General features: G+C 47.0%; 3 protein-coding genes across 3 annotated transcripts; 2 read left to right on the top strand and 1 right to left on the bottom strand.

The window, feature by feature from the left end:
- Nucleotides 1-291: 291 nt before the first annotated feature.
- Nucleotides 292-7,016, top strand: PAAG_12483 (hypothetical protein; the record flags this gene model as incomplete). Its single annotated transcript, XM_015847963.1, has 5 exons — nucleotides 292-461; nucleotides 523-563; nucleotides 759-3,996; nucleotides 4,149-6,806; nucleotides 6,869-7,016. The coding sequence occupies 5 exons, from the start codon at nucleotides 292-294 to the stop codon at nucleotides 7,014-7,016; spliced, it is 6,255 nt and encodes a 2,084-aa protein (XP_015702430.1).
- A 1,336-nt stretch (nucleotides 7,017-8,352) lies between these two features.
- On the bottom strand, nucleotides 8,353-9,084 carry PAAG_07997 (hypothetical protein; the record flags this gene model as incomplete). Its single annotated transcript, XM_002790065.1, has 1 exon — nucleotides 8,353-9,084. One exon carries the CDS (start codon nucleotides 9,082-9,084, stop codon nucleotides 8,353-8,355), a length of 732 nt encoding a protein of 243 aa, XP_002790111.1.
- A 530-nt stretch (nucleotides 9,085-9,614) lies between these two features.
- PAAG_07996 (hypothetical protein) lies at nucleotides 9,615-12,232 on the top strand (the record flags this gene model as incomplete). Its single annotated transcript, XM_002790064.2, has 3 exons — nucleotides 9,615-9,786; nucleotides 9,855-11,609; nucleotides 11,673-12,232. The coding sequence occupies 3 exons, from the start codon at nucleotides 9,615-9,617 to the stop codon at nucleotides 12,230-12,232; spliced, it is 2,487 nt and encodes an 828-aa protein (XP_002790110.2).
- Between the last annotated feature and the right edge of the window lie 1,730 nt (nucleotides 12,233-13,962).

Genomic DNA, 13,962 nt, shown 5'->3' with positions numbered 1-13,962 from the left:
CATCACCAACCCATCACCTGTGCAAAATCAGTGTGATTTATTCGCTGGCCTGTGACGATATCGATCAGACAACCTAACCGTGCTCTCTCTTCCCTCTCTTATTTCTTGGACGCATTTCTAGAAAGTAAAAAGGAGCGAATCTCGAATCTATCCCAAGGGACAGGATAGAATCAGAAAGATATTCCGGAATAGATCCCTCTGTTAACCTGCTTAACAACGTAAACCCCAGATCATCTTGGAATATTTCTTAAACCCACTGCTAAGCATTCTCTGTCGGTCACCGACGGAAGAATGGGTTTCTTGGAACAAATCTGTGGTCAAAACATCGAAGAGCAACAGCCGCACGAGTATTCGGAGTACAAGCCGGAGAAGGGATATGGCTGGGCAGAGACCTTGCCCCTTCGGCAAGGTCTCTATAACCCTGAGCTGGAGAAGGATGCTTGCGGTGTAGGCTTCACGGCGTGAGTTGCATGTTCTCTTCTTTTCTGTTCGGATAATATCAATACTGACTGTCTGGACAAGCCATATCAAGGGGAAGGCGAGTCACAAAATTGTTAGCGATGGTAAGTACCTCGACGACCACATTCCTTTTGATGTAAATGGCGAAATGGTCCTAACGTGTCTTTTTTTTTTTTTTTTTTTCTCTCTTTCTCTCTTTGCCTAGCCCGGAACCTCCTCTGCAACATGACCCATCGTGGTGCAGTCGGTCTGATGCAGAGATGTGATGGCGCCGGAGTAATGACCAGCATCCCACACAGTTCTTTGTGAGCACTTCCCTCCAATGGGCCAGTACGCCACGGGTAACCTGTTCTTCAAGCCCGACCCTGAAACACTAAAAGAATCCATAGCTACGTTTGAAGAGCTGGCGAAAGAATTGCATCTGCGAGTGCTGGGTTGGCGCGATGTCCCCCGCGATTCCACCTTGCTTGGTCCTGCTGCGCTGTCTCGCGAGCCCATCATCATGCAGCCGTTTCTTGTGCTCCAATCCGCCTATGGCAATGGGAATAAGCCTGAGACCACGGATCCGCAGAATTTCGACGAGCGTACCTTTGAACGCCAGCTCTATGTCCTGCGGAAACGAGCAACCCATGTCCTAGGCCTTGCTAATTGGTTCTATCTCTGTTCCCTCAGCAACCGAAACATCGTCTACAAAGGCCAATTGGCTCCTGTTCAGGTCTACGAGTACTACCATGATCTGGTCTCCGTTGACTACGAAGGCCACTTTGCGTTGGTACACTCCCGATTTTCTACAAACACTTTCCCCTCCTGGGACCGCGCTCAACCCCTCCGCTGGGCTGCACACAACGGTGAAATCAATACTTTGCGCGGTAACAAGAATTGGATGAGGGCAAGAGAAGGAGTGCTACGATCTCATATTTTTGGGGATGACCTAGACTACCTCTACCCGATAGTTGAGGATGGTGGCTCCGACTCTGCCGCCTTTGACAACGTGCTTGAATTGCTCACTATCAATGGAGTTCTGTCTTTGCCAGAAGCTGTCATGTTGATGGTTCCCGAGGCGTGGCAAGACAACGCTGCCATGGACCCTGCCAAGGCTGCTTTCTACGAGTGGGCAGCTTGCCAGATGGAGCCATGGGATGGCCCCGCGCTCTTCACATTCTCCGACGGACGTTACTGTGGTGCTAACTTGGATCGCAATGGCCTGCGACCTTGCCGATACTATATCACGGACGACGATCGTATCATTTGCGCATCCGAAGTTGGCACAATTCCATTTGAGCCTGAGCGCATCATTGAAAAAGGGCGTCTCCAGCCTGGAAAAATGCTGCTGGTCGACACCATCGCTGGAAGGATCATTGACGACACGGAGTTGAAATCTACTGTCGCTAGTCGCCAGGATTTCAGATCATGGGTCGATAGCCAATTAATCCGACTTCCAAGGATCCAAAAGAGCCTGGAGGAGCAGAAACTTAACCTGTCTTACACCTTGGATGATGCGACAGTCCAGGGTGATGTGCGACTCAAGGCATTTGGCTATTCCTATGAGCAAGTAAGTCTCATTTTGGGACCCATGGCTGCGGATTCGAAGGAAGCTCTCGGATCTATGGGTAACGATGCCCCTCTTGCATGCCTAGCCCAGCAACCTCGACTTCTATATGAATATTTCCGTCAGCTTTTCGCGCAGGTTACCAATCCCCCAATTGATCCCATCCGGGAAGCAATTGTCATGTCTCTAGAATGTTACGTTGGCCCACAAGGGAATCTCCTCGAGATGGATTCTTCACAGTGCCATCGTCTACTCCTTAAATCTCCGATTCTGTCCCTAAGCGAGTTCAACGCGATCAAAAATATGACGGTTATTCACCAGGACTGGCCTGTTAAAACAATCGATATTACGTTTGAGAAAGAAAAGGGAGTTGAAGGTTATTTAGATGCTCTGGATGATATTTGCAACGCTGCAACTGAGGGTATCGAGAATGGCGATAAGGTTCTTATCCTTTCTGATAGGGCCACCTCCGCCAATCGAGTACCCGTCTCTTCTCTACTTGCCACTGGTCTTGTTCACCATCATCTCGTTCGCAACAAGTGGCGATCGCTGGCGGCCATCATCGTCGAAACTGCAGAGGCTCGCGAAGTCCACCACATGTGCGTCCTGCTCGGTTATGGTGCTGATGGTATCTGCCCTTACCTAGCTCTGGAATGTATCCTGAAGATGAACCGTGAAAACTTATTCCGCAAAAAACTCTCTGACGAGAAAATTATCGAAAACTACAAGGCCTCGGTTGATGGTGGTATCCTCAAAGTAATGAGCAAAATGGGCATCTCGACTCTTCAAAGTTATAAGGGCGCTCAGATATTTGAAGCCCTAGGAATTGACGACAGCGTAATTGACCGCTGTTTTGCTGGTACCGCTAGTAGGATAAGAGGTATGACGTTTGAGCAGATCGCGGAGGATGCATTCGCCTTCCACGAGAAGGGTTTCCCATCGCGACACATCACGGAGATCCCCGGCTTGACGGAATCAGGTGAATATCACTGGCGCGATGGCGGCGAACCTCATATCAATGATCCTGTTAGCATTGCCAACATCCAGGATGCCGTGCGAACCAAGAATGACAAATCATATGAAGCATATGCCCGCTCGGAACATGAGCAAATCAAGAATTGTACACTCCGTGGATTACTTGATTTTGATTTCGAACAACGTATTCCTGTCCCAATCGATCAAGTAGAGCCTTGGACTGAGATTGTTCGCCGTTTCGTGACCGGTGCTATGTCTTATGGCTCCATTTCAATGGAGTCTCACTCCACTCTTGCTATTGCGATGAACAGACTCGGAGGAAAGTCCAATACTGGTGAGGGCGGTGAAGATGCAGCACGTAGCAAGCTTATGGAGAATGGCGACACCATGAGATCTGCCATCAAGCAGATTGCTTCTGGTCGATTCGGTGTCACATCGAATTATCTTGCGGATGCTGATGAGCTTCAAATCAAAATGGCTCAGGGAGCCAAGCCTGGTGAGGGAGGAGAGCTTCCTGGTCACAAAGTATCTGCCGAGATTGGCAAGACGCGCCACTCCACTCCTGGCGTCGGCCTCATTTCGCCACCACCGCATCACGATATTTACTCAATTGAAGATCTGAAACAGCTCATCTATGATCTGAAATGTTCAAACCCACGATCTCGTGTTTCCGTCAAGCTTGTTTCTGAAGTTGGCGTCGGTATTGTTGCGTCAGGAGTAGCTAAGGCCAAGGCGGATCATATTTTGATCTCAGGTCACGATGGAGGCACTGGAGCTTCTCGATGGACCGGAATAAAATACGCTGGGCTTCCGTGGGAACTAGGTCTAGCAGAGACTCACCAGACGCTAGTTCTTAATGATCTTCGTGGCCGTGTTATCGTTCAGACTGATGGTCAACTTCGAACCGGCAGGGATGTGGCTATAGCTTGTTTACTGGGAGCAGAGGAATGGGGTTTCGCAACAACTCCTCTCATTGCCATGGGCTGTATTATGATGAGGAAATGCCATCTTAAGTAAGAATTTCCCTGCTCTCCCCCTATTTTATCCTTGCTTGGGTTACTTTTTCCAGAACAACCCGTCATAGAAGTAGTGCGAGATTCAAGATGTTCTTATTTTGTTTCAACAGTTGGAATATTTTCATGGCTAACCCTCTTTATCAATATAGTACTTGCCCTGTTGGAATTGCAACTCAGGATCCTGTCCTCCGGCAGAAGTTTCAGGGTACCCCTGAGCATGTTATCAACTTCTTCTACTACATCGCGAACGAACTACGAGCGATCATGGCCAAATTAGGCATCCGAACTATCAACGAGATGGTGGGTCGAGCTGACCTGTTGAAAATGCGAGATGATCTCCCCTCATCCAAAATGGAGAATATTGACCTCTCTCTCATTCTCACCCCCGCCCATTCTCTTCGACCTGGCGTAGCGACCTACAACGTTCGCAAGCAAGACCACCGCCTCCATGTTCGTCTGGATAATAAGCTCATTGCTGAGTCTGAACTGGCTCTAGAAAAGGGCTTGCCATGTCGCATTGAGTGCGATATTGTTAACACTGACCGCGCGTTGGGTGCTACTCTTTCATACCAGATTAGTCGTCGGTACGGAGAGGCTGGTCTCCCTCAAGACACAATCCATGCAAACATCAAAGGATCCGCTGGTCAGTCCTTTGGTGCATTCCTTGCGCCTGGTGTGACCCTGGAGCTGGAGGGCGATGCCAATGATTATGTTGGTAAAGGATTGTCCGGAGGCCGTTTGATCGTTTACCCACCACGCAGCGCTGTTTTCAAGGCCGAGGAAAACATTATTGTCGGAAACGTTTGCCTATACGGTGCCACACTTGGTCACTGCTATTTCCGTGGTGTAGCAGCTGAGCGATTTGCTGTGCGTAACTCCGGTGCTACTGCAGTAGTAGAAGGAGTCGGTGATCACGGTTGTGAGTACATGACTGGAGGACGTGTCCTTATTCTTGGGTCCACTGGTCGAAACTTCGCAGCGGGAATGTCTGGTGGTATCGCCTATGTCCTCGATGTGAATCAGGATTTCCATTCTAAGATCAACACGGAAATGGTGGAAGTTTCTGGGGTTGAAGACCCAACAGAGGTTGCCTTCCTACGAGGCCTCATTGAGGATCACCACCACTATACGGGCTCAGAACTGGCTGCTCGTATCCTTCTTGATTTCACTAGAGCACTTCCCCATTTCGTCAAGGTCTTGCCCACCGATTATAAGCGAGTATTGGAGGACGAAGCAGCCAAAACTGCCGCTTCCAAGAAGGCTGAATTCAGTCTTCCCATATCGTCCGGAAATCCTGCAAAGAAAACCTCCCAGAAAGTCCATGAGCATCGTGACGAGCCCAAGAAAAGTGATATTCTGGATATTGAAGACAGTATCAGCGACTGGAAGACAGAGAAAAAGCGAAATGCCCTGATCCTCGACAAGACCAAAGGCTTCATGAAGTACCAGCGGCGTAGCGAAAAATATCGCAACGCAAAAACTCGAACTCGTGACTGGGCTGAGCTGAGCACACGACTGACTGAAGATGAATTGAAGTACCAGTCTGCTCGTTGCATGGATTGTGGTGTTCCTTTCTGCCAATCTGATACTGGATGTCCCATTTCAAACATTATCCCCAAATGGAATGAACTTGTCTTTCAGAATCAGTGGCGGGATGCTCTTAACCGATTGCTTATGACAAATAACTTCCCTGAGTTCACAGGACGTGTGTGCCCAGCTCCTTGCGAGGGTGCCTGCGTTCTTGGAATTAATGAGGACCCTGTTGGTATCAAGAGTATCGAGTGTGCAATCATTGACAGAGGTTTTGAGATGGGTTGGATAATTCCCACTCCTCCACCAAGTCGTTCTGGCAAGACCGTTGCAATTATAGGCTCAGGCCCCGCCGGACTTGCTGCAGCGGATCAGCTCAACCACGTAGGGCACAGCGTCACCGTTTATGAACGTGCCGATCGCATTGGCGGCTTGCTGATGTATGGTATTCCAAATATGAAACTCGACAAGAAGATCGTTCAGAGGCGCGTTGATTTTATGGCGGATGAAGGCGTCAAATTTGTTGCCAGCACAGCTGTAGGACCAGGGGAGGATATTTCTCTGCAGGAAATACGTGCCAGGAACGATGCTGTCGTGATAGCCACTGGAGCTACAGTTGCAAGAGACTTGAAGATACCCGGCCGTGAGCTTGGCGGCATTCATTTAGCTATGGAATTCCTTCACCGGAACACCAAATCCCTGCTGGACTCCGAGTTATCTGATGGTCAATACATCTCTGCCAAAGATAAACACGTCATTGTCATTGGCGGCGGTGATACAGGTAATGATTGTATTGGTACCTCAGTCCGACACGGTGCCAAGTCAGTGACCAACTTCGAATTGCTACCTCAGCCTCCTCCAGAGAGGGCTCGTGACAACCCATGGCCCCAATGGCCACGTATCTACCGCGTCGACTACGGTCACACTGAGGTGAAGACTCATATGGGAAAAGATCCTCGTGAATATTGTGTGATGTCGAAGGAATTTGTCGGTGAGAACGGTGTTGTTAAAGGAATCAACACCACCCGGGTCGAGTGGACTAAGAGTGCCTCTGGTGGCTGGGACATGAAGACGGTGGAGGGGAGCGAGCAGTTCTTCCCAGCAGACCTCGTTCTGCTCTCCATGGGCTTTTTGGGACCTGAGGATAGGCTTCTTGGAGATGGGATCGAGAAGGATGCTCGGAAGAACGTCAAGACGCCTCCCGGTCAATATTCGACTAATGTCCCAGGCGTTTTCGCAGCTGGTGATTGTAGACGTGGACAGTCTCTGATCGTCTGGTACGTCTTCATTCCATTTTCTATTTTTTTCAAAGGAGGGTTTTTAGCTCACATATTTTCAGGGGTATTAATGAGGGCCGTCAAGCTGCCCGTGAAGTCGACTCATACCTTATCGGTACGAGTTCTCAGCTTCCTGTAACTGGGGGAATTGTTCGCCGCCCTGCAATTGACGCTGTCCCTGCTGTGCAGGCGCAGGCCGTCGGCGCGTAGAGCTGGGGTCAGTAGTGAGCTACACTCTCTGGGTTTATCTAACTTCCTTATCCTCCTTGTCGGGGTCTTTAATGGCGTTTTAGATGCTCTCGAGCCGTCAAGTCTCCCACCAAATGTACATTTTATCTTCTCTATGAGCGGACGCGACTTTATTTCTTTTTATTTATTTTATTTTACATTTTATTTTTTTGCTATTTATTGAAATGCCGAATATACCCGCCACCTTTCCATGTTTTTTTATCATGAGCATTTGTATCCCATTACTGCGTTATTTCGTTTTGAATTTTCTTCCTTCTGGTGGCATTTGTGACCTCAATTCAATCGTTCAACGTCTTTTACAGGTCGTGGACGGAATTTTGCTTGTGTCATAACTTTCATATTTTGTTTTGCATCTTTGAATCCACATTTCTCTTTTTCAGATTTTCTTTTGATGTGTCCCTTTTTGTAGCGGTTTTTGAGTCTATTCAACCCTGGAAGTTTTCGTTCGGGAATTTCTGCAAAGCATCGATTCAGAGCCGGAGGCGAATTGTCTTACCAAACCATTTATCGGCGCATGCCCTTGGATAACGTTTAGTTTCAGAGACTGTGGGGTTTCGTTTTATTTTATTGTACACACAGGGGACTGGCTGGCTCTTTCATGGCACCATGGTTTTGTTAATAAATAACAGGATCTACTGGTAGCTGTGGATGGTTAGCTTTGGATTCCGCATGGCTTTATTTCAATCTCTTTCACGTTATTCTATCTCTTTATGTCATTTACAACATTGCTTTCAGCTTCCAATTTTAAAAGTTATTGATTTTATAATTCTTTGTTCCAGGCAACTATTGTTAGGCAGCGCTAAAGGTCTATATTTATTTCATTTCGTTAATATTTGTTTGTGATCAGCTCTTTTTCCCAGCAAGCGCATAGTCCGATGTTAAAGAGTTCCCTTCTATACTGTTTCTAGAGTTGGCACTCAGTTTTAAGGGTTCGAACTCAGTAGTTGACACCAATCCAGAACGTAAGCCTTGATATTGGGCGTTCATATAGACAGAACATGAGCCCAAAATCCTGCTAGGCTTCCCGGGAGACAGGAAAGCGAGGAGAGGCAAAGCTATGCCCTAAATTTGAAGATTATAACGGGTGCAAAGATTCACAAGCTGCTAAACTAGTCTCCTGACACCGATGGGTATACTGTGAAGGGTTCTATTACGTTCTCGGAAAAAGCAAAAGGGAAATATAAATAGATCAAAAATAAATATTATACAGCACACCATCCATCAACATAAAATCTCGATCATTCTGTCTAGAAAAACTTAAATCCCATCATGCGAACCACACCAATATAAAACATTCTCAAAGCTCCTTTGCAGCCTTCTCCCTTTCCATAGCAGCTTTCATCATTTCCTGTTCCACCGCTCTCAGGTCCCCTTGAAATGCATCCCTCACGGGCTCCGTCCTGACATCCCATACATCCTCGCTACTGGGGCCAGTCTTATACTTGACAGCTTTCTTTCGGTAGCGGTCAGCTATCATTTTTGCTTTCTCCTCATCAGGGTACGAGCGGGTACGCATGCAAAACCAGAAATCAGACCAGTGCTCGCTACAAGAGCGCAGCTCGCCGTACCGGTATACGTTGACCCACTGACCACCAAACGACTGGCAGAAGAAAGCGTAATCGAACGCAGATCGGCAGGACATGGTTGTTGGATAGAGAAATTCAGGGGATATGTTTGAAGGTGTTTCGGATGTTTCTGCATTAGAGGTGGAAGAAGGCGAGAGAGTAGAAGGTGTATTTGTTGAGGATAGGTTGGTGGGGGGAAGTGTTGTTGATGATGATGATGATGATGATGGCGGCGAATGTGAGGATCGTGGATTATTATTCACATCTTCGAAGCCCCTTAAGAAAGATTGGAGCTCTGCTTCGGCGGGTTCATCGCGACTGGAGGGTTTAAGGCGAGCAGAAGGAGTGAGCTTAGAGTTCTCCGTCGGGGCAAGCGAAGGAGTTTGTGAAGGAGAAGTTTGGGTAGAAAGAGTATGTGCCGGGAGTTTCTCCGGATTCAAAGAGGTGTTCCACCACCAACCCATTGTCTGCTAGGAATGCGATTGTCCAAATTATGAGCTGATCAAGGGCTGCACGAGCTTTTGCTATGAGGGGGTATGCGGAATCGGTATATCTGAGCTTCAGACAATTAATTTTTCGGTGTTAGGAATATCAGCCCAACCAAATCGATTCTATGCGCCAAGTATGAGGATTTATGGGTGAGCAAATATGGGCAATCCCCTATCGATATCGGATTGAATAGAATACTTGGGCTTTCAGGGAATATCAAATCTGATATTCAAGTTGCGGTTCAGCCTCGAGGTTATTCGCTTCGATTGATCTAACGAAAGGAATAGAATTGAGGTCATGTGATATTCTTAGACCCCTTAGATGACTCAGCCCATTACGTCATAGTTACTGCAGACGTCCAAACTAATAGTTAGTTACTCAACAACAAGCCTTGGAAAAAAAGGCTGCGCAAGAAAGACAGCCTTGATACATAAATCGTAAAGGATGGTGGTGAATGTAACAACAATGAGCTATTGTATCCAGCAAATCTCTGTTTGTCTACACTATGATAGGTGCTTTGGGGAGGACGTGTCTGAGGGGGGTTGGCCGACTTCCTACGACTATCAGGCTGTCCAGGCTGTTAAGCACTGATTTATATCATGTCCCTGTGCATTCCCGAGGAGATGAATCCGGACATATTCAAGCAGGCCCAAATGAATCCATAGTCTATGTTGACAGTATGTATATATCTATCCGCCATAGGGATATGAACCACATCTCAGAGACTGATATATCATCGCCTCAGACTTATTTCCCCTCAAGCTGAAATGGCTACGTCCATTTTCTTTTGCCAGTTCAGATTCTTCTGTTTCTAGTCTCATTAAGAGGTGGATAAACAGACCTGATTTCGCTGTCGCGAATCCCGAGTCAGTAATCGAGAGAGCATTACCACCTGAGTTACGAATAGAAACTACAGAGATTATTTCTCGCTTTGACGAGGGTGGTGCTTTTGTTAAATTTACCCGTGAGCCTGGCGTTAGCGCCACTGAACTGGAGCGTCGACTGAAAGAGCACCTAAAAAAGAACCCTATCAGACCATGGTTTAACCCGTTTGGAGCTACTCGGGCTGTGTTGGTGCGAGGTCGACCGTGGATAGAGGACCTTTATCGTATTCCTAGCTGGAGACTCAAAGTTGAATTTCTTCCGACATTTCCTGAAGCGTCTGCGGCAGAATTGACCCAGGAAACACTTTATTCGTTGGCTAGACGGTACGGAAAATTAAGGGATATCGTGGTCCAACCGTCGAATTCCCAGGTTTTGCCGCGCTACGCATTCATCGATTTTCAAAATCTTCGATATGCGATAACAGCTAAGAATTGTCTACACGGATATAAAGTCTCAGAGGCTGAAGGAGGAGGAAAGTCAGGAACTCTGCTTAAGATAACCTATGAAGGAAAAGTAAAGGGGAAGTGGATACGGGATTGGCTATTCAACCACCCCAGGATTGTAATTCCCATTCTTGCGGCCCTTTTAGCTACTATTACAGTTATCATATTCGACCCCATTCGAACGTTTTGCATTAAAATTCGAATCAAACGACCTCTCCATCTGGATGACAATATGATCTGGCAATGGGTGCAACGACAAGCTAGCAAGGCGACTGATATCATTTCATTTCGACGCCAGCATGCAGAGTCTGGAGGACTCAAAGCAGTATGGGAAGATCGGAAAAGTGATATCGAACTCATCAAAAGCTGGTTGCTCGAAGCTGCTAGTACCTTCATTATTATTCAGGGACCACGTGGCACAGGAAAGAAGGAGCTCATTTTGGATGAAGTTTTGAAGGATCGCAAATACAAATTGGTCATAGATTGCAAGCCCATTCAAGATGCTAATGGTGATAGCGTTACTATCAGCGCTGCTGCCGCCGAAGTTGGCTATCGACCTGTGTTTTCCTGGATGAACAGTGTCAGCAGCGTGATAGACGTGGCCATACAAGGAACTACTGGTGCAAAAGCTGGCTTTTCGGAAACACTTGATGCTCAACTCGGGAAGATTTTGCAAAACACCACCAATGCTTTGAAGCAAGTGGCCCTTGAAACGAGAAGACAGGACGACAAAGACGTCAATTTGAACAACGAAGAGTATCTCGAAGCTCATCCTGAATGCCGCCCAATTGTTGTCATCGATAATTTCTTACATAAGAAAACCGAAAAGCCAATGATCTATGATAAACTGGCCCACTGGGCTGCAGCCGTAACGGCATCCAACGTTGCTCGTGTAATATTTTTAACTGCAGATGTTTCAGCTTCCAAACCACTGAGCGAAGCTCTTCCAAATACTGTCTTCCATCAATTATCATTGCGAGACTGCTCTGAAGACGTTGCGAAACGTTTCGTCCTTGAGCACATTCGAGCAGACACCGAAGGAGAGAAAGAAGGCAGTGGTAAGATAATTAAACATATGGAACAGCTTGACGCTTCTATCCAAGTACTGGGCGGACGCCTCACGGATCTCGAATTCCTGGCTCGCATGATTAAGGCTGGTGCAATGCCAAAAGGTTTGTGACTTCTTCCGACATTTGCGATTCATTATTATTACACTTGCTAAACTGGGACCACAGATGCTGTACAACGGATCATTGATGAGTCTTCTGCTGAGATATTAAAAATGTTTATTCTTGACCTCCCGGCCAAGGGTAGTCACCCCTGGACCGCAGAACAAGCCTGGTATCTCATAAAAAAACTGGGGGAGACTGGTACAGAAAATCTGAGATACAATCAGATTCTTCTTAACCCGCTGTTCAAGAGCGGTGGAGAGAGTGTGATTCAAGCCCTGGAACAAGCAGAGCTTATATCCGTTACCAGCATTAACGGCTCTCCATCAACCATCAAACCAGCAAGACCGGTGTTCCATGCCGCCTTCAAACAACTTACCGATAATAAATCACTGAGTAGTCGATTTGGCATGGTAATACTCTCACGGCTGATCGCAATGGAGAACGAGAATATCGAGACCTATGAGAAAGAGCTACAGGTGCTCGGGTCCCTCCCTAAACAGACAAGTGAGACGGGACCCCGGATCCGTTGGTTGCTGGGTAAGCTCAGCGGTTCTCAGACTAGAGTGGAGGAGTATGAGAAATCCTCTTCTTTACTGAAAAGAGTTCTTGATGTGGAGCATTAAACGCGACGACAGTGGTAGGCTAGTATGTAATTCTTGCCTTCCTGTCTACGAATCTAGGCGTGCGAGCTCTCTTTGTGAACGTAGTTCGCTCATTTTATTTTTCTTGACACTTTACACCAATATAGCTGTATGTTATCTCAATCTCTAATTTTAATGGATTCCATTTCCTGCAAGAAGCATGTATCAAAATTCCATAGCCGTAGGAGAAACTTGAGTAGTTCCTCCAACCCCCTTGCTCCATATTTTTAACTTGGAAAAAGAAGAAGAATAGTAAAGGGGTGAGGGCAAAATGATACAAAGCTGTAGCCAGTAATGGCTGAATATATCATAAGTAGCTGCCTGGTAATACCACCACTTCTCCCTATTCAATCTCCTCTGCTCGTACGCATAGGCCATGTCAATCAAGGCCTCCAAGTTCAATAGCTCGATGGCATTTGTCGGAATTCCAGAACGTTTCCCTTCGAGGACGAAAAGTTGGCAGGCAGAAACGTAGTCCGCACCACGCAACTATAGGGAAGTGGGAAACAACACCAACGGCTGGCTTAATACCGACAACATTGCTTTTCTCACTGGGACTAAAAAGGCTGCGGCTTGTCTAAGAGGGGGTATTAACGGAGGTCATGGTGTGCAGTGCCTCTGTCCCTAGGGCAGCAAAGGATAACCCGAACATCTGCCGCCACACTGCAATCCCACCTGAGCTAGTTACCACTCGGGTCTTGATTGCGAAGGTAAGCAGCAGTCACTTGGCCATCATAAGCTTTCTTCAGCCTTGCTGCAACCGTCGAGTCTTCATGAAGTTTTGCACCCAGAAGTGCATATGAACCGGTTAGGAGCAATGCAGTTCACAAAGGGGAAGTCCGCTACCGGAGAGGAATTCCCAGGAAGTATACCCGTGGTATTCGGCTGGCCAGCAACACCAATGTTGCCCTCTACCACGCAAGGGCCTGGAAAATATGGAGTCAACGTTGTGTCGCAGGTTGCATGGGAAAAACATTCAAGGTAACAAATCCGCAAAGTTGTCACATACTTTGCTCGGTCCTCATCCAGTCTCTTCACAATCGCAATGGTATCGAGATGAACTTTTTTAACACCACCTGTAAGCTTGAGTTTTACCTTCGCGATCCTTTATCATATACACCGGTTGCCGGAAGTACATGTAACATAAAGTATTCATGGATTGGTCAAACATGTTTGGCAGGACTGAGCAAAAGTTGCCCAAGCTATATTTAATTCTTGCATTCATCATCATGGGCGGACATTGAACGCGCTGTTTTTTTTAACATTTTGGCCAGAAAAACTGGGTTTAGTTGTAAGTTTGGCCCACTGCTTTTTTAAAACCGACCAACCAAACTAACCCTTGTCACCTCAAATCTATTGTAACCACATAGTTAAAAAAAGGATGTTGGACCCTTCCGTTACGGTGACCTATTTTCCACCATATAACTACAGTCGTTAGTTGTAGTTAGCAATCTTTGCAATCGATCAAAGCTTGCCATTCTGCCATAACAGCTAAACTACCTAACTAGTCAGTTAAACACGTATTACTCTAATACATATCACCACAAGTCAACGCCAGGGTTAGGGGCAGATTAGGAATATAATTAAAATTAGGGTTAAGAGCCTAGAGAGATGGGTGTTGAGTTGGGGCCTCTTGGGGTTGGCAGCTGTTAGCGATCAGCTAAGGGCCGAACTCAACTGGGGCTCACTCACTCGGCCACTGAAGTGGGGCT

Source organism: Paracoccidioides lutzii (assembly GCF_000150705.2).
Source record: "Paracoccidioides lutzii Pb01 unplaced genomic scaffold supercont2.28, whole genome shotgun sequence".
NCBI classification, from domain to species: Eukaryota; Fungi; Ascomycota; class Eurotiomycetes; order Onygenales; family Ajellomycetaceae; genus Paracoccidioides; species Paracoccidioides lutzii.
This window is presented reverse-complemented; position numbering and strand designations above follow the sequence as displayed.